Consider the following 20,990-nt stretch of genomic DNA (forward strand, 5'->3'; position numbering starts at 1 on the left):
TAGGCAGATTGTGCCTGTATTATTGAGATTTAGAATTTAGATGAAGACCATACCACATTTTATGAGTAATTAAGGCAGAAAACTAGGATTCATAACTTCCTTGCAATTGAAGTAGATTCATTGTTACTTTTTTAAATAACTTAAATTTTAAAACCCTCTGGAGCTAGAGAACATGTATAAATCCTAACTCAAGATGGTCTCATTGATTATTTAAAGCTCATTCTTTTCAAGTTCTAATTAAAAACTTACTAAACTCTACTCAAGTATCAGTTAAATTTCTGAGCACGTATCTCAGAAAGTGTTACACCAAAGCCATGCATGATACTGCTCCTTTCTGGTCAACAGAATCTTCAAAGTGCTTTACCTGGTTCTTCAATTTTTGTTTACATTTAGCCAAGTTTCCTACTACTCTAGTAACACGCAAAGAATATCAAGTCATTAGAAATGTCCATCATCACAGACCAGAATATATCAAATATCCTTGAAAGAGAAACTGAATGCCATATTGTGAAGAATGACAATTTATTTCTCACGAGCTTTAGATGTAAGAGTTCGATTTTTTAAAATTTTATTTCTTTTTCTCAATATCTTGCTCTGCTGCCTCCTTTGCTCGCTTGGCACGGATTCCAAACAAACGGGCATTTGCTCGGGCCATACGAAGACTTGCGAAAGCCTTGAAATTCTTCTCATCCTCTGAGATTACCCTAGCTTTCTCCTTCTTGTACACCTGGAAAGCAAAATAATTTCCATAAATATGCTATACATACAAGCTTGCAATTCTACAACAAAAGCAAGGAGCACATGGACAAACCTCGAGTAATGTAAAGCAACTCAATTCAAATTTCGACTCCAAACATTGCCATATTCGCTAAGTTAATTGTTCAATTTCCAATTCAAATCTGCCAGATGAATTTCCTGAATAACCTACCCCAGCCTAAGTCCAGTTACTCCAAATGGAAGAAAGCAGCAAAAAAGGAAATCCCCAATCCTCCCAGAGAAAGTGTCTGAGGTGCAGGATACCTCACACTTCAGCACTTTCAAACAAGTTACCATTTAAAGAAATGTAACCAGAATTAGCAGTTTTGACACTAGTTGTGTATTCACAATACTTTACATTTATATAGGCTAAATTAAGAAGAGGGTCCTAATCCACTGAGAAAAAGACATGGAAGCATTAGCACTACCGTAATGGAATGAACTTGTATCTAAATAATTAGATCCACAAGCCTCCCCCCCCCCCGCCCACAAAAAGAAACAGGATCAAGATAGGCCTCTCTTTGTAATCTTTTAATTCACTCAGCTAGGTTGAAAGGCAATGCACTTTTGTCAGCATCCAGACTGCATTCCCACAATCTGCTCAGGAGCTGGCAAATAATCAACTGAAACTTGAGCATTTTTTAAAATATAGAAGTAATTACTCACATTCTTGATTGGCATGACAGGACCAGTTAGCTGAGTTGCCACTTTAATTTCTTCAGCCTGTGGAAAAGAAATTTGCATTAACAAACGCCAATAAACAAAAGCAAAGAACTGAAATAAAATTAGGTACTTCAGTCATCAGATGGAAAAGGGTTCAATGAAATTCATCAAAGATGTACAGAGATTCCGGAGAAATTATCATCATTTGACTGGTGATATAACTTTCAGACAAGGCATAGTATTTAGTATTTTTAAATTGCTTCTCTAAGAATTACTGGTCAGCATATTACCACCAAAGCTAACTCCAGACCCAAATAATCATTGCCAGGTGTACCCACCTGCTCCGTTTCTGTATGTAGATATTTTGGAATGTATTCTACATTCCCAATACTAAGTACTACCCAGGAAAAACAATTCAAATAAAAAATTAAATCTTCCTTTATCAAGCTTAAATACTTAATACTTCTTTTATCCATCTCTTCCAGACAGACTCAAAATAACCCTTTTCAATCCACAGGTAATGTAACAAATTAGTTTCCAATTTTGGAACTCCCTTTCTAACCATTTCATTAATAAACTCTAGCCAGGACTGCCTCATTTCTTCCTAATCCTGCATTGCAACCCATTTCATTACACCAGTCTTTCACTCTCCTGTCTCTCATCACGTACAAAGGAATAAACTTCTGCACACATAATTAACAACCATTAAAATTTGAATGGAGATTTAAGGCATTTTGCTAACCACACCCCAAAAAGGAATGAAATCCAAGTCATTTAGTAATCCAAGATGGTTCATTTTGGTAGGTCAAATATGATGGCAGAATATAGCATTAGTGGTAAGACTTCGCAGTGTGGAGCATCAGAGGGATCTTGGGGTCCGAGTCCATAGGACACTCAAAGCTGCTGCACAGGTTGACTCTGTGGTTAAGGTGGTATACAGTGCATTGGCCTTCATCAACAGTGGGATTGAGTTTAAGAGCTGAGAGGTAATGTTGCAGCTATATAGGACCCTGGTCAGACCCCACTTGGAGTACTGTGCTCAATTCTGGTCGCTTCACTACAGGAAGGACGTGGAAACCATAGAAAGGGTGCAGAGGAGATTTACAAGGACGTTGCCTGGATTGGGGAGCATGCCTTATGAGAATAGGTCAAGTGAACTCGGCCTTTTCTCCTTGGAGTGACGGAGGATGAGAAGTGACCTGATAAGAGGTGTAGAAGATAATGAATGAGAGGCATTGATCATGTGGATAGTCAGAGGCTTTTCCCCAGGGCTGAAATGGTGCAAGAGGGCATAGTTTTAAGGTACCTGGAAGTAGGTACAAAGGAGCTGTCAGGGATGTGTTTTTTTTACTACGCAGAGTGCTGAGTGCATGGAATAGGCTGCCAGTGGCGGTGGTGGAAGTGGAAACGATAGAGTCTTTTAAGAGACTCCTGGATGGCTACATGGAGCTTAGAAAAATAGAGGGCTATGGGTAAAGCCCAGGTAGTTCCAAGGTAGGGACATGGGCCTGTATTGTGCTGTAGGTTTTCTGTTTCCAAGCTTTTACTTGCAGTACAAGGTTAATCTTCTAAATTGATTAAACATATGCACACCAAACTGCAATATCTAGAACACAGTCATAGCTGCTAATCTGCCAGTTGCAGAGATGCCCAATGATACACCTAACCTTATGAGAACTCCCTGCCTGACGTTCTTTAGCTCCCCAAAAGTAAAATAATTCATACAATTATTTCAAAAAATATACAAATCTAGACACTATTTCATTTGAAATCTAATTATGGTACTACCTAAACAACCAGAAAATATATATTTTTTTAAAAATCAGTAGCTTCTTAAGCTCCCCCAGAATTCAGGACCTAAACATTTTAAATGCACACTTACTGAGGAATCTCCCTTCTTGGGAGCAGATGCCTTTCTTGGGAAGATGATCAACTTAGAACGATATTCTTTCAGACGCTGAACATTACACTGAATAGATTCCGTTGACTTGTTGCGACGCCTATAATCAACTGCAATACCAATAGTACGTGCCACTCTCCTGTTGATGCCTGCTGCCTATTATGTCCAAAAACACATTTTATTAGAATCTCGGTAGTGACATGCCCATATAAATTTTACTTTGAACTTTGAAGATGAAGAGCACGTAAATAGTAACTTTACAAGAAGTTTAAAAAGGCCCCATTTGAACACAACTGCAAGCTCATTTTCTAGTTTCAGCCAAATTATCTACAGTATTTGATCTCGTTAGTCTTTTCTTTCAATTACACACAAAACTCAAATTTGCTGGACCACAACCCCTCTGCACCAAACAAAACAAGTGGAAATCCAACCCCTTTTCATTTACGTGCTATTTCAGACCAGTTCAATCTTCAATACCAATATGGCTTAAAAAATTACCTTTAATTCTTCCAAGCTGAAGCCTCGTCCAGCACGTACTTTAGTGTGATACCTTACAGTGGGACATCTAACAACTGGTCGAAGGGGGCCAGCAACTGGTCGTGGAGCAATGCGACGCGCTTTAGCTTGCCGTGCCTTCCGTCTATTAACAGATGTTAGAGCATTCTATTACAATTGTTCACAGAAAAAACACAGAACTCAGTCATTAAAGAGTTGATTGTTGTCTTGAGAAAAGCAGACATGCACCCGTCTAGTCTACAGCTTTAAAATTCCTGCGTGTTAATAAATTGGATAACTTGTCCTGGTCCAAAATATAGACCCAATAACAAGGAAGGTGCAACAGCATTTTTGCTTTCTCAGGAAGTTCAGCTTGTCAAACATTCTAACTTCCATACTGTTGAGATTGGTTGATTACAGTCAAGTATGGCGATTTGAATGTACAGGAATGCCAAAGGCTACAAAGTGACAGACTCTGCCCAATGCATCATGGTCCCATCCCTCTCCACAATTAGAAACACTGCCTCAAGGTAATAACCAGGCCATTCCATCTTCTCGCTGCCCTGATTGGACAGGAGCCTGAAATCCCACATCACAGTTCCTTCAACCATTCAGTTCTTGAACCAAGTACAACCCTAATTACTAACCTCAAGTGGGAAAATAGGCATTATGTTTTTTCTAGTTAATGCATCTTATACAATGTTATATATCTGTGATTGTGTTGCATAACATTTTTACATTCCCCCATGCATACATGTACTTGGGCATATGACAAACTCAAGACTTTTCTTCCTTCCTCCTGATCTCTCTGCCCTGCCCAAAGGGAAACAAATGTAATAATTCACTGTATTAACAGAAAAAAAACTTATTCTGGTAAAGAATTTTAAAAACCCTTACGATAGTACACAGTCATCAGCAGAAAGGGTTCAACTGTACTCATCATTAATGTACAGAGATTCCGGAGAAAGTGTCATCATCTGACTGTGGAACTATCACCTACGACTACAAAACAAAATGGTTAATTCATTGCTTTCATTCTTTGGCCTTTGATGTTGCTGACAACATTATTTTAATTTCTTTCAGTACCCAGCCAGGTAGAAACACATTGAACTGCCTATTAATACTGATTAAAATAATTTCTTGACTATCACCCCATTCACTAATCTTGCACAGGTATGACTCCTCAATTTTAAATCTATAAACTCATTAGGGATCAATTCAAAATTTGAAAAACTGAAAATATTTGGCACAATAATCCAACTGCATCCCCAAAATAAATTTCTCAAAACTACTACAATGTTTCACTGACACCCAGCATTGATCATGCCAAGATTTCCTCTAAATACCCAGACAATACTACTTAGAACTAGGTGATATTTTGAATGCTTTCAAAATTTAAGTAGAGAATGTGGGGATGGGGAGCTTTGAGTAAAATAGACAAAAACACCACTAGGGTTTCAACAGTAGGTAAGTTAATGCAGGGAAGGAGTTAAAAGGAAAGGAGAAAATAGGAGAACAAGCTGAAGGGGAAGGACTGCCAGTCGCTATTTGACTCTCTTTGTAAGCTCTCTTCGCAACATACCATGCACAGCACCACCTGTGCACACCTCAGTATGCCATCAGATCACACCGAATCCATGCTGCAGCCTTCATCCTGATATGGAGCTAGTCAGCGCAAATGGCAAGCTTCAATCAGTATCAACTCTGCTCTAGATAGAACTCTGTACAGGAGCACAATAGTTCGTTGTACAACTTTCAGTTTCCTGTCTTTTTCTCTGCAGGTTACAAGACAAATGCCAGAGCAACACATGTACTTAATACCCCTGCTCTACAGCTCTGTCTATAACTCAGGCTGTCAGCAGAACATGTGTACACAAATACTACTCCGTCCAACCAAGGGCTATCCTAGCTACCACTCCCTTCCTTTAAAAAAATACACACTTCCTTTTAATGGACTGGTGTTAAGAATACCTGCGTATTTTTCTGGCTGGCTGATTGAACCAAGTACGGACCCTCTTCTGCCAATCCTTGTGGAAATGAGGGTTCAGGATCATCCCATTCCGACTTGGGGCCATTGTTGCTTATTGAACGGTGAAAGCACCTAAGTAAAAAGTGAATACCAATTAAATAATAGATCAGATATAATGCAGTTATTATATGAACTACGGATATTCCCCCAGAGGCGGCAGGAATGACTTGACCGTACATTAGCAGAAACTCTCCGCCACTCTTCAGAAAAATAAGCATTCGAAAATGTGAAGAACGCATTGAAATGCTTTAATGAACATCAAACTCGGCTCTTACGTCCATTTTGTGCACCTCCCAAAAGAATAATTAATCTCGGTTTTAGACGCAGCGTTTACTGGGAAACAAACTAGAAACAAGGAACGAAAAAATGTGCTATCGACTCAGCACTTCAACCACAGCGAACGGGACAGGGGTTCCACAATGAAAAACAGACGTCCGAATGAACTTCTGCGGTAAAAGGTTACTGGTGTGAAACGTTAAGGCTTTCCACGTAGAAGTGTCGGACATGGTGAATGCTTTCAGGTTTTACTAGGTAAAACTATTCTAAAACTCCTCACCACAACCCTTGGAAGTGGCACCACGCCGCCCATTAAAGAGGCCGACACGGCCCCGCTCACCCGAGACCTCCGGAGGTAAGGACCCATCATCCGTACAGCCCGCCTGCCGCCTCCACCTTAGGCCCGATGCACGGAAACCCTGCCAGTCGGCTTTAGGCACATTTGTCGGTCAAAATCGTCGCGGATATTAACAGTCTGTTTTCTCCCGTTTAACTGCGTATCGTTGCATAGATGGATCGCCGAACAAAATATTACGATGGAGTCAGATTTTATACGCGCTCCCGCATAACACGTACCGTCTGCAGAAAAATGGCCGCGGGAAAAGAGGGTGGCACCGCCAGTAATGCTGGGATATGAAGACCGAGCTAAGATTGACCAATCAGCGCAGAGGCGGCTGACCTGTGCCTTCCGCCCCGCTCAGGGAGGGGCACTCGAACTGAGTTGTTTCTTTCACAACCAAGTCAAGTGGAGCTATTGTGGCGAGGAACAGCTGCAATGAAAAACGAGAGGACAAATATTAAAATTTCAGATACAGTTTATGCATAAAGTGAAAACCTGAAACCATTCCAACATGATCACCAACAACTTTGTCCAAAATAAAATCAAAAAAGAAACGATGGAGGTTTTGCAACACTTGTATCTTACAGTCACAGTCATACTTTATTGATCCCGGGGGAAATTGGTTTTCGTTACAGTTGCACCATAAATAATAAATAGTAATAGAACCATAAATAGTTAAATAGTAATATGTAAATTATTCCAGTAAATTATGAAATAAATCCAGGACCAGCCTATTGGCTCAGGGTGTCTGACCCTCCAAGGGAGGAGTTGTAAAGTTTGATAGCAGCAGGCAGGAATGACTTCCTATGACACTCTGTGCTGCATCTCGGTGGAATGAGTCTCTGGCTGAATGTACTCCTGTGCCCAACCAGTACATTATGTAGTGGATAGGAGACATTGACCAAGATGGCATGCAACATAGACAGCATCCTCTTTTCAGACACCACCGTGAGAGAGTCCAGTTCCATCCCCACAACATCACTAGCCTTACGGATGAGCTTGTTGATTCTGTTGGTGTCTGCTACCCTCAGCCTGCTGCCCCAGCACACAACAGCAAACATGATAGCACTGGCCACCACAGATCTAAAACAGTAGTAAATTTAGATCAGCTCTGAAATATGTAAAATATATAAAAAACTAAGTATAAAAATTTACGAGCATGTCTGTTTCCAAGATTTAAGCTGAAAGGAGATCTAAAGGGTGATTTTTCTTTCACACAAAGGATAGTTGGTATCTGGAACAAGACTCAATTTCCGCAAAATAAAAGTTCATAATCTATCAGGCAGCAGCAAGCTTTGCCCTCCTTCATAATTTGGAGACTTGGACTACCTACAGAGGCACCTCAAAGCACTAAAAACAAACCACTAATGCAGTATCCATAAAATCCTCCAAAATCCACCGGCAAGATGAACCACCCCAGCATCCTTTCCCAGATTGAAATCCCCCACTCAAAATATCCAGCATCTCGAGAGTTTGGTGGTGCCACACTAGATGATTTTCAAGAGTATCGAATGGTACTCCTATGAATAACCAACTCCATTTACCGACACAAGTAGAGGTGTAACCCAGATTATGAACACCTAATTTACGGATACCCCAACATACAACCAAGCTTCCATTAAATTATTACATTCAAAGTCCAATATATGTAAAACATTCATTCCTACAAGTAGAAGTGTTTTCCCCTCTCTCCATACCCCCACTACTAGTAATTGCTCTTTCTTATCAGTCTTGTATGTTTAATAGATTTCATTAGAATACAATGAAGGGATGGTAACCACATTGAGTGATATTTATGCATTGTCTGACTTATGGACAAAACTAACTAATATTTGTATAAATAGAACCTGTTCATTAACCTGGGTCTGTGTGTACAATACAGTAAATTCATTATACTGCACAGAATATAGCATACAGAGCAGCCATAACATATTGCACAGTGGAGCATGCTTACGATTTTGGTGGGCTACTCCTATTTCTTATGTTCAAGGTTCAAAGTAAATTTCTTATTAAAGTACATGCAGTGCCTATAAAAATTATTCAGCCCCCTTGGAAGTTTTCATGTTTTATTGCTTTACAACAGTAGATTAAATTTGACTCTTTTGTGTCAATGTGAAAACAGATCTCTACAAAGTGATCTAAATTTATTACAAATATAAAACACAAAATAATTGATTGCAAGTATTCACCCCTTCAAGTCAGTATTTAGTAGATGCATCTTTGGCAGCAATTACAGCCTTGAGTCTGTGTGGATAGGTCTCTATCAACTTTGCACATCTGGACACTGCAATTTTTCCCCATTCTTCTATACAAAACTACTCAAGCTCTGATTGCATGGGGATCATGAGTGAACAGCTCTTTTCAGGTCCAGCCACAAATTCTCAATTGGATTGAGGCCTGGACTCTAACCTGGCTACTCAAGGACATTAACTTTGATCTTTTAAGCCATTCCCGTGTAGCTTTGGCTTTATGCTTGGGGTCATTGTCTGCTGGAAAACAAATCTTCCCCCAAGTCTCAGTTCTCTTGCAGACTGCATCAGGTTTTCCTCCAGGATTTCCCTATATTTTGCTACATTTATTTTACCCTCTGCCTTCATAAACCTTCCAGGGCCTGCTGCAGTGAAGCATTCCCGCAGAATGATGCAGCCACCACCATGCTACATGGTAGGGATGGTGTGTTTTAGATTATGTGCGGTGTTTGCCTTATGCCAAACATAGCATTTAGTCTGATGGCCAAAAAAACTCAATTTTGGTTTCATCCAACCATAGAACCTTCTTCCAGTTGACTTCAGAGTCTCCCATATGCTTTCTGGCAAACACTACCTGAAGCTTGTGATTCCTCCAGAGTTGTCATAGGTCTCTTGATGGCTTCCCTCACTTCTTGCATGGTCACTTAGTTTTTGAGGATGGCCTGTTCTAGGCAGATTTACAGCTGTGCCATATTCTATTTCCTGATGATTGTCTTAACTGTACTCTATGGAATATTCAGTGACTTGGAAATTTTCTTGTATCCATCTCCTGACGTGTGCTTTTCAATAACCTTTTCACAGAGTTGCTTGGAGTGTTCTTTTGTCTTCATGGTGTGGTTTTTGCCCAGATACTGACTCACCAGCAGTTGGACCTTCCAGATACAGGTGTATTTTTACTACAATCAATTGAAACACCTTGATTGCACACAGGTCTTCAAAAACAGGTCTCCATTTAACTAATTATGCGACCTCTAAAACCAATTGACTGCATCAGTGAAGATTTGATGCGTCATATTAAAGGGAGGAGAGGTGAATACTTATGCAATCAATTATTTTGTGTTTTATATTTGTAATTAATTTAGATCACTTTGTAGAGATCTGATTGCACTTTGACATGAAAGAGTCTTTTTCTGCTGGTGAGCATCAAAAAAGCCAAATTGAATCATTGTGATTCAATGTTACAAAACATGAAAACTTCCAAAGCCGGGGGGGCGGGGTGAATACCTTTTATAGGCACTGTATATGCGTCACCATATACTACGCTGAGATTCATTTTCTGACGGACATTCACAATAAATACAAAGTTACAAACCAGTCACTGAAAAACTGCACAACAAAGACAGACAAACCACCAAAGTGTAAAAAGATAATTAATTCTGAAAATACAAAAAATAAGTAAGTAATAAGTATCTAGAACATGAGTTGTCGAGTCCTTGAAAGTGGGTCCATAGGTTGTGAAATCAGTCCTTCTGATTCAAGACCCTGAGGGCTGAGGGATAATAACTGTTCCCGAACCTGGCGGTGTGGGACCTGAGGCTCCTGCACTTTGTTTCTGATAGCAGCAGCAGGAAGAGAGAATGGCTTGGATGGTAGGGGTTCTTGATGATAAATGTTGCATTCCTGTGACAGTGCTCCTTATAAATGAGCTCAATAGTAGGGAAGGCTTTACCATGGACTGGGCTGTGTCCATTACTTTTGTAGGCTTTTCCATTCAAGGGCATTGATGTTTCCATGATGCAACCAATCTGTATTCTTGCCACTGCGCATCTAAAGATATTTGTCCAAGTTTTAGGTGACGTGCCAAATCTTCGCAAACTTCTAAGAAAGCAGGGGTGCTGCTGTCTTCTTGGTAATAGCTCCTATGGTATGGTAATACACAAAGGTCTTTTATTCATGATGGATTGGGGCTCTGCCTTTGCACAGATAAATTTTTAAAATGGGGATATAACTGAGTCTGCTGGAAATGACCTCTCCATCAATGTAACCCTCCATCACCTTAGAAAAGATGTGCTGGCATTGGAGAGGGTCCAGAGGAGGTTCACAAGCATGATTCCAGGAATGAAACGGTTATCATACGAGGACCATCTGATGGCTCTGGGTCTGTACTCGCTGATCTCATTGAACCCTTTCGAATGTTGAAAGGCCTAGACAGAGTAGATGTGGAAAGGAATGTTTCCCATGGTGGGAGAGTCTAGGACAAGAGGGCACAGCCTCAGGATAGAGGGGCACCTTTTCAAAACAGAGATGTGGAGAAATTTCTTTAGCCAAAGGGTGCTGAATTTGTGGAATTTGTGGCCACATGCAGCTGTGGTGTATTTAAGGCAGAGATTGATAGGTTCTTGACTGGTTACAGGGAGAAGGCTGGGAACTGGGGTGAAGGAAGAGAAAAATAAGGATCAGCCATGATTGAATGGCAAAGCAGACTCGACAGGCCAAATGGCATAATTCTGCTCCTATGTCTTATGGTTTAAATGAAATTTCAGCACTCTGAAGCCTGACTCCGCTGACACACTTGACATGAAGTACCCTGCTCCGACAAATGCACAGCCCCATTCTGGCAACACACATCAAAGTTGCTGGTGAACGCAGCAGGCCAGGCAACATCTCTAGGAAGAGGTACAGTCAACGTTTCAGGCCGAGACCCTTTGTCAGGACTAACTGAAGGAAGAGTTAGTAAGAGATTTGAAAGTGGGAGGGGGAGGGGGAGATCCAAAATGATAGGAGAAGACAGGGGTGGGGGGGGGAATGGAGCCAAGAGCTGGACAGTTGATTGGCAAAGGGGATATGAGAGGATCATGGGACAGGAGGCCCAGGGAGAAAGGCAAGGCTGGGGGGGGGGGGAACCCAGAGGATGGGCAAGGGGTATAGTCAGAGGGACAGAGGGAGAAAAAGGAGAGTGAGAGAAAGAATGTGTGTATAAAAATAAATAACAGATGGGGTACAAGGGGGAGGTGGGGCATTAGCGGAAGTTAGAGAAGTCAGTGTTCATGCCATCAGGTTGGAGGCTACCCAGACGGAATATAAGGTGTTGTTCCTCCAACCTGAGTGTGGCTTCATCTTTACAGTAGAGGAGGCCGTGGATAGACATGTCAGAATGGGAATGGGATGTGGAATTAAAATGTGTGGCCACTGGGAGATCCTGCTTTCTCTGGCGGACACAGCATAGGTGTTCAGCAAAGCGGTCTCCCAGACTGCATCGGGTCTCGCCAATATATAGAAGGCCACCTCGGGAGCACTGGACGCAGTATATCACCCCAGCCGACTCACAGGTGAAGTGTCGCCTCACCTGGAAGGACTGTCTGGGGCCCTGAATGGTGGCGAGGGAGGAAGTGTAAGGGCATGTGTAGCACTTGTTCCGCTTACAAGGATAAGTGCCAGGAGGGCGATCAGTGGGGAGGGATGGGGGGAACAAATGGACAAGGGGGTCACGTAGGGAGCGATCCCTGCAGAAAGCGGGGGGGGGAGGAGGGAAATGTGTTTAGTGGTGGGATCCCGTTGGAGGTGGCGGAAGTTACGGAGAATAATATGTTGGACTCGGAGGCTGGTGGGGTGATAGGTGAGGACCAGGGGAACCCTATCCCTAGTGGGGTGACAGGAGGATGGAGTGAGAGCGATGTGCGTGAAATGGGGGAGATGCATTTGACAGCAGAGTTGATGGTGGAGGATCCCGTTGGAGGTGGCGGAAGTTACGAAGAATAATATGTTGGGCCCGGAGGCTGGTGGGGTGGTAGCGCTGGAGGCCATTCTGGACCAACCTTCTGAACACAGGTACCAATTCTTGTTTTCTTGGGTTGGACTGGAATAGACTCATTTAGTCACTGATGTTAATGTGTAAGGCAGATGCTGAACTATTGTTCTTTGTGAACAATCATATACCAGATTTTCAGAATTTTACTGCAATTATACTCGTCCAGCTCCAATAGCCAGGTTGCATAATTTACATGCTTGATAGCAGACTCTTAAAACAAGTCAGTTTCCATCACAGTAGGAGTTTACCAAAAGGATCATTTCAAGGATGTTCTCAACAGTTCCTTGAAAATGTGTAACATCAAAGAACTGTAGAAAGCCCTATTCAAGACCAATTAAATACCTTGGGGAAAAAAAAGCACTGTAAACCTCATTTCTTCATGTGTAGAAGACCAGATGAAACAGGAGGATAGTACAATTTCTAATAATGCCCTCCTACCCAGTCACCCACCTCTGGCAAAGTCTGCACATACCACATTGGCTTCTTTGGAAGCTGAGAATTAAGCTTCATTTCAGACACCACACTGTATGGAAGCAAGTTATACCCAGACAAAAGAGACTGACTACATCTGACAATGAATCAGAAGGCTTAAATCCAAAGTAACAAGAAAAAACCTTTAATGGGATGCTAGACGGTCAGAGCTTACATTTTTTTTTAATGTGATGTTAAACCATGATGCTCTTCTGTTCTCTTCTGGTGAATGTAAAAGATCATGAATCCTTTATAACAATTTATCTCAGCATCACAGTGACATCAATAAAATGCATTGAGTGTAATCCTTTCTGGAATGTCCTGAAGTTCTGAAAGCTGTCGCAATTGACATTTAATTTTTGCCTTTAGAAAAGTAAGTGATTCTCTCATTCTTCCTAATATTACCAGAATTTTGCTGCAAGTAGACACAGCTAAGTTCAATAGGTGGACAGCGCAATTTGCAAGACTCTTATACCATTTGTTGCATTTTAACTTTAATTAAAAGCCTTCAAATTTCAAGCTTGCCAGATGAATTGAATACCAAACTGTCTTTTTTATATATGTAATTATCCTACATTCTTGAAATTTATGCCACTTAGTTGGTAAAAATTATACATATTACAATAATAATTTGCTTTATATTTTTATTTATATTAAAGTTGATTTTCAGAAAAAATTTATTCACCTGCCTCATATACACTCTGCATCACAAATGTAAAAGCTGTGGCAAGTTGTAAACACTGCCGGTTCTATAATGAGCACAAGCCTCCCCAGCATCCAGGATGCCTTCAAAACATGATACCTCGAAAAGGCAGTATCCATCATTAAGGAAATCCATCACCCAGGACATGCCCTCTTCTCATTGCTACCATCAAGGAGGTGGTACAGGAGCCTGAATACTCTCAATGTTTCAGGAAATGCTTCTTCCCCTCTGCCATCAGATATCCGAATGGACAAGGAAACTAATTCAGTATTTTCCCCTCTCTTTTTGCACTACTTATTTCATTTTTTTTAATACTTATTGTAATTTATAGTTTTTTTAAATCATATATTGCAATGCACTGCTGCCACAAACAAATTTTACAACATATGCCTGTGATATTAACCTTGATTCTGATAAATTGTTTAGGTGTAAAGCTTATTGCTATCTTTAAAAAAAACATATTTCATCCCCTCTGAAAGTACTGACTTAAACTATACAAATTCCCACAGATCATGTCCCCTACTTTATAGAATCTTAATGAATATTAAAAATTCATGTTACATCTTTAGCTCGATTAATTGCATTGGAACAATCAATGTATTTCTATCAGCAACCAGTTGGTGGTGCAAAGAGACAAATAATCTTTTAGCAAAAGTCATGTTAATCTACATCAATATCTTAGTAGCTAAGTATCTATCTTCTGTATACTACTAAAACTCTCATGCTGTCTGTTTGTGACCTCCAATCAGCGCAAACGGTGCATTATAGCGGCACTTTTTTTGGCTAAATCGAGTTAAAATGCGCTAACTTACAGAATGCAGGCAAAGTTCAGGGTTACATATTCGTATAAAATTGCTCATTCGCCAAAAATCAACAGGCTGGCTTTCACCCGAGACCCGAACGGCCATGATGGAAATCGGGCCCGACGCATGCGCACAGCCAGCCTCAGCAACGACACCTACCGGAGCAAAAGGGCAGGGCAGCTCTATTTCGAGGGCATAAAATACTCCGCAGATGCTGGGGTCAAAGCAACATTCACAATACGCTGGAGGAACTCAGCAGGTCGGGCAGCATCCGTGGAAATGATCAGTCAACGTTTCGGGCCGGAACCCTTCGTCAGGACTGAAGAGGGAGGGGGAAGAAGCCCTATAAAGAAGGTGGGGGGAGGGTGGGAATGAGAAGGCTGGTAGGTTCCAGGTGAAAAACCAGTAAGGGGAAAGCTAAAGGGGTGGGAGAGGGGAAGCAGGGAGGGGATGGGCTGGAAAAGCGAAGAAGTGAATCAAAGGTGAAGAAGTAAGCCTGCATCAATAGTTTAGTCAGGTATTATGGCTGAAATTTAATCATTAAGTCTTTCTTTGAGAAAGTGTGTCCATAGTTTATTCTAGAAGTCACTCTACTTTAGAAACAAATAATATAGTTTTTGATATGAAACTGATTAAGAAGCAGCTTTTGTTACAATGTCATATTGTAAATTGCAAATGTCACATTTTCAGCATCTGCAGATTTTCTCATATTGGTCTTATTGTAAAAGTGCATCCCAGATGGTATGTTCAGTTGTAGTTCTGTCTGCCTGTTCCAGTGGTACTGATGGATATCACAATGAAACTCGGCTGGAAGGGAGAATTATTTTTAGATTAGATTAATTTATGAGAACCATCTGTCCTCATTTATTGTCATTTAAAAATGCATGCATGTATTAAGAAATGATACAATGTTCCTCCAGAATGATATCACAGAAAAACAGGACAAACCAAAGACTAACACTGACAGAACCACAAAATTATAGCATATAGTTACAGCAGTGCAAAGCAATACCATAATTTGATAAAGAACAGACCACGGGCACGGTAAAAAGTCCCGAGTCGATCAACTCCTGAGTCCCCGATAGCAGCAGGCAAAGGGAGAAACTCCCTGCCATAAACCTCCAGGTACCGACAACTGCCGATGCATTGGAAGTACCCGACAACAGCCGACACTGAGTTCGTCTGTCCGTCCGAAAACTTCAAGCCTCTGACCAGCCCCTCCGATACAGCCTCCCGAGCGCCATCGACCTCATCCCAGCCGCCGAAACAAGCAATCCGAGGATTCAGGGCCTTCTCCGGAGATTCTGAACCACACAGTAATAGCGGCAGCTGTTCATATTTCATAATAGTCTGGTTAATACCCCTACAAGTTTGTGGAAAACCTGGCAGAGTGGTCTTTCAATGCCCCAGCAAATTGGGTTCAATCCTGATATGTGGTACTGCAGGGTGGTTTCTGAGACTGCAAGGGTTTCCCCACAGATGCACTGTTTTCCCCGTATCCCAAAGGCATGCAAATTGGCCACAGCTTGCAAGTGTTACAAACTGGGGAAAATTAACGGGGAATGGGATTATTCTGTAAACCATCATGGAGTCCATGAACAAAATGACCTTTTTGCATGTCAGAAGAATATATGGAGAAAATATTTTTTCCAATTGTATAAATTAATACCACATGCATTTAAATTAGTTGTTTCTGTGATAGGACAATGAGAGTACACATGTTCAAGTAAAATGTTTAAGATGCTAGCATTTGAAAAGCTACTGAAAACACATAAATAAAAAATCATTTATAATGAAAACAGTCATGATCTTGGATTCATATAAGTTCACAGATGGCAGGTTGTAATACATAAATATTGTTCTTTATTGATTGAGAGCTGTAGAGAAAATCTACCCAAGATTGGATTCAGTACAAATAAAACCTATGCCGAATAATCACATCAAATGAGGATGGGCCACACCGGCCTGGAACTCAGAAATGAAATAATTTGTGTAATTTGCTGAATAACACTGCAAAAATGCCCCAAGTGAAATCCATGGCTTACAGTGTGGAAGCAATACTGAGATGTTGCTATTAGAACATCATTTGGAAGTGGAAGAGAAAGTCAGAATCCATAGCAGGCTCTCATACCTCTTCCATTCATTACACAGCATACAAACCATTCAGTCTGAGGCAAGAATTACACTTAATGTAATACTCCAAACAGCTGACCATTCCCCACCATGAGATATACTGTTCTTAAACTTTGTCGCTCCCAAATTCATGTCAACAAAAAAAAGGTTAAAGCTACTAATACATCTGTGCCCACCACTATTAATACACCCTAATTCATTGCTACAAAGTGCCATGCATTTTCATACAGAACCAGGCAATGGTCTATGACAGACTTTCCAAATTTAGGACATTACAAAGACAATATCTACTCATAGACACAGATTCCAATACAAATCTGCAATCAGAAATAAAGTACTGGAGATTTTTTTCTTCATTGCTCAGGGAGGGAAATGATCTGAACTAAGAACCAAATACTTCACTTCACCTGCCCCATCACTGAAATCCCACAACCTAAATTGCATTTTCAAGGACTCTTCATCTCATGTTTGATATTTATTGCATATTTGTTTATTATTATTATTCTATCTTTTTATATTTGCAGACTTTGTTGTCTTTTGCACACTGGTTGAATGCCCAGTTGGTGAGGTTTTTCACTGATTCGAATATGGATTTATTGAGTATGCCTGCAAGAAAATGAATCTCAGGGTTGTATATAGTGATGTATACATACTTTGATAATAAATTTACTTTGAACTTTGAAATACTACCCATGCTGGATATCTTAGCCAGACAAAAAATGCAACAAGTAGGAGAATATTTGGAGGAAGGTAATTACTAACTTGTTAATTTGAAATATTAACTCTATAGTACCGCTGCTACTTGTTCACCCAAGAAAAAAAACTTAGTCTAGATGAGGAATCTTTCAGAAGTGGATGAACAATCCCATATAGGAAACCATCTTTGGAACATATCTGAATGTTATTTTTGTAGCTAAAATCAGGCAATTGTAAATAAAACTAACACAATGGACAAAGAATAAGCTGCAATTATGAAAGCATTTCCACAGCTTCAGACCAGTCCAGAGTAATTAATAGCAAATGAAGTATTTAAGTGTGGGAATTATTGCATTTGTGAGAACTTCCAGTAGGTAACCTGTACCTAGTTTGAATAGACAGGAATCAATTAACATTAACACAACATGGCTGCATTTGTCATTAAATATCAGCTAGTATACAGAATTTACGTTTATTTTCTGAATTGTGCAATGGAATCTTTTTACCTTTGTTGTAGGGCATAACTTGATCCATTTGAAGGTAGATTGATTTTTTAATAAATACATGCACATTAATCTGTCATACAAAGATTTTATTTATGCAGAAATTCAAAGCATTGTAAATTACCTTAATTAGGTCATTAAAATTATCTATATCAATTATATGTTCTAAACTGTTTTAGTAAAAACTTGGGAAAGTCTTAGATCAGTTAACAATTTTCATTGAGATTAGAAGCACATGTACAATAGCTCATTTTACATGGAAGATATTAAATGGATTATCTTGCTGTACAAATATTCACAATAGCCATTTGAACATAATTTACACATCACAGACCAAGCATTTTTGTTAGAACCAGAACAGATTACTTTCAAAGGCAATTTTATTCATCATCCATTTACTGGTGGAGTAAATAAAATGCAAATCCATGTCCTAGTGCAAAAAAAAATATGGAAAGCCTTTTCCTGAAGGAAAGAGAAGAAATATTAATGGAAAATTACTGAAGATATATCTATATCTATTTTAACCGGCCTTCCAATGAAAGGCAGTGATCTCTAAATAATTAATAATGAAAAACTCACAACTACACTGAACCCAAAGGGCAAAAAATCCCTTATGGGGAAATCAATGCAGTAACAGTGAAACATAAACTACAATCAATCACATTTCATGTTGATCAAACAATAGAAACAGGACAGAAGAGGAAATAACTTTAGTCTCTGTGACAGTTAATTATATAGTGTCTATCTACTTTTGCACATAACCATATTTTCATTCTAATACAAAACCAGAATAGATGAAGGGTCTTCAATCTAAAACAATTAACTGTAACTCTTGCCAAAGATGCTGCCTGACCAATGAGAATTTCCAGCATTTTCTGTTCTTATTTCAGATTTCCAAAATAATTTTTAAAAATTTTCCTATTTTGGTTCTATTTATTTAGATCTCTATAAAAAGGATTTTGGATTTACTGCTCACCTTTCAAGGTTCTGGTTATCCTAGAACACAGGAAATCATGAAGCTAATACTTGTACACAGCTAGCTCCTCCAAAAGCATTGTGATGACCAGATAATCTGCTTTTGTAGAATAAAGGCCCATAAACAGCGATAATTTTCCTTATCCCCATTAAACTCGTGTAATGAGATCTTTGATGTTCATTCAAGAAATCAATTAGTTTATTTCATCTTCTGAAAGATGGCATTTCTAATTTCCTGTACTGCACTGGATTGTCAACAAAGGCTTTCATGCTCAGTTCACTTGAGATGCCCAATAGTACATAATCAAATAATAATTTCACCCCTTTGGTTCCTCTAATCGCATCCCTACCATCGTTCATAATGGTTCATCCATCCTTTTGCAAAACTGCAACAATCACCTCAGCTTTTCCAAACAGCCATTTTAAACAGGATGTAGATTTTGGTCACTGCCCTGAAGAGGTCTTGCTGGAGGCTCATGCTCTCTAGTATCTTGCTTATCCTTCTCAGCTTCAATCCAGCTCTGGGGTGGTATTCTCTTCTTTGGGCCAAGGAGTGGTGGCCCAATAAGTGACTCAATGTCATCATAATTTAGAACTTCTCTCTCCACAAGTGCATTTGCAAGCTGAAATTGAATTTATAAGCTCTAATAATTATTTCAAATATGTCACAAATCATCATTCTAAACTCAAAATTACACCTTTGATAGAACTTGAACTGATAAACCAGAGTAAATGCTTAAATTTGGAGGCAATTGTAATTGAAAAATACAGCATGTGAGAATGCAAAGAATCTACATATGATATACATATACATGCAAGTACAGAATATAATTAGGAAAACTAATAGAATGTTATCATTAATTGCTGGTGAAACTGAATTAAGTAGGGTGATTTTGCTTCAGTTACAGAGATAGTTGAGACCACATCTGGAGTACTTTCTCTTTATTTGAGAGCAGATGTTAATGTGGTAGCAGTTCAAAGAAAACTTACTAGACTAATATCTGGAATGGTAGCATCTATAGGAAGAGGTTCAGTCGACGTTTCAGGCCGAGACCCTTCCTGATGAAGGGTCTCGGCCCAAAACGTCAACTGTACCTCTTCCTATAGATGCTGCCTGGCCTGCTGCGTTCACCAGAATTTTTTATGTGTGTTGCTTGAATTTCCAGCATCTGCAGATTTCCTCATGTTTGCATACTATCTGGAATGGTTGTGTTGTCTAATCAGGAAAGATTTGAAAGGCTGGCATGTTCCTGCTGGAATTCAGAAAAGTGAAAAAAGGCCTTGATCTAAGTACAGATTAAGACCTGGCTGGTCTTGACAGGGTAGACATGAAAAGGATGTACTTTGTGGGAAAACCTATAAAGGTATAGGACACTATTTAAATACTTAAGACAGATGAGGTGAACATTTTTCTTTAGAGTCACAGGTCTTTGGAATTTTCTTCCTCAAAGAGCAGTGGAAAGAGATCAAATCTGTAAGGCACAGGCAAAAAGATGCTTTATGAGCAACATGCTGAAAGATTAACACAGGAACATGGGAACCAGAGTGGAGGTTACACCATTACAATCCTACTAAATGAAGCAGCAGACTCATGGGGCCAAATAGCCTGCTGCTCTTTACATACATGTTCTTACACTCTTGGACTACTTCCATTTAGTACATTTAAAGTAGGCATATTCATAAGTGTTTTTAATTAAAATAGGGTGACTGGTTAATTAGAGGTAGAATGGTAATAATTCCAGAAATTAAGTTTTAAGATTGTCAAAGTATTGCCATTCCTGGTACCTAAGATCTATCTCTACCCCTTCTCTTTCTGCAGAGACATTCACTGGAATAATAATAAAGTCATCCCTTGCAGACAGTCTCTTAATTTCTCTCCCAGTGTCCATCTGTTATTTGCTATAGGAAAACAAATTCTAGCTTCTATATTGTTGGTGTTTCTTAATTCTTCTATCTGCTGGCTACAAGCAAACCATGTAAGTGGAAAGATTTTTGTAAGATTTGCCCATGTAAAGGTGAACAGCACTAACTCTGCAATAGTGTAGCAAATTTCATGACCAGAGCAGATAGTGTAAATACAGCTCATTTTTGCAGAATACTCCATTTTCAGGAATCACAGAACAAACAATGGCTGGTGATTAGTTTTGCTCCAAAATAGCTTTCCAAAAGCTTGAAATTTAATGTTATATGACCAGCACCTTTGTAATCAATTGGCTTCCCTGGATAAGGACAGTGCATTTGGGAGCACTT

The 20,990-nt window shown here is 39.7% G+C and overlaps 2 protein-coding genes and 2 non-coding genes across 5 annotated transcripts in view; all 4 read right to left on the reverse strand.

Moving 5' to 3' along the window:
- Positions 1 to 505: 505 nt before the first annotated feature.
- On the reverse strand, positions 506 to 6,797 carry rpl13 (ribosomal protein L13). Its single transcript, XM_072279748.1, has 6 exons — positions 6,696 to 6,797; positions 5,786 to 5,915; positions 3,818 to 3,959; positions 3,302 to 3,475; positions 1,423 to 1,479; positions 506 to 727 (listed from the first exon to the last, which is right to left on the reverse strand). The coding sequence occupies exons 2-6, from the start codon at positions 5,887 to 5,889 to the stop codon at positions 569 to 571; spliced, it is 636 nt and encodes a 211-aa protein (XP_072135849.1). The 5' UTR covers positions 5,890 to 5,915; positions 6,696 to 6,797; the 3' UTR covers positions 506 to 568.
- LOC140210798 (small nucleolar RNA MBII-202) lies at positions 1,540 to 1,620 on the reverse strand. The gene has a single exon (XR_011889298.1). It is a non-coding gene; the product is annotated as a small nucleolar RNA MBII-202 (small nucleolar RNA).
- On the reverse strand, positions 4,709 to 4,790 carry LOC140210790 (small nucleolar RNA MBII-202). Its single transcript, XR_011889292.1, has one exon. It is a non-coding gene; the product is annotated as a small nucleolar RNA MBII-202 (small nucleolar RNA).
- An 11,073-nt stretch (positions 6,798 to 17,870) lies between the features above and the next one.
- The window catches only part of spg7 (SPG7 matrix AAA peptidase subunit, paraplegin), a 36,521-nt gene continuing 33,401 nt past the window's right edge, over positions 17,871 to 20,990 (reverse strand). The window contains exons 17-18 of one of the 2 annotated variants that reach the window (XM_072279751.1): positions 19,140 to 19,363; positions 17,871 to 18,227 (exon numbers count right to left, since the gene is read on the reverse strand). In XM_072279751.1, the coding sequence (XP_072135852.1) occupies positions 19,163 to 19,363 (201 nt within the window). In that variant the 3' untranslated portion in view covers positions 17,871 to 18,227; positions 19,140 to 19,162. Of the gene's footprint in view, positions 19,364 to 20,990 lie in introns of both variants that reach the window. The other variant, XM_072279749.1, reaches the window with a different exon arrangement.

The sequence above is a fragment of the Mobula birostris genome, chromosome 15, assembly GCF_030028105.1.
Source record: "Mobula birostris isolate sMobBir1 chromosome 15, sMobBir1.hap1, whole genome shotgun sequence".
NCBI classification, from domain to species: Eukaryota; Metazoa; Chordata; class Chondrichthyes; order Myliobatiformes; family Myliobatidae; genus Mobula; species Mobula birostris.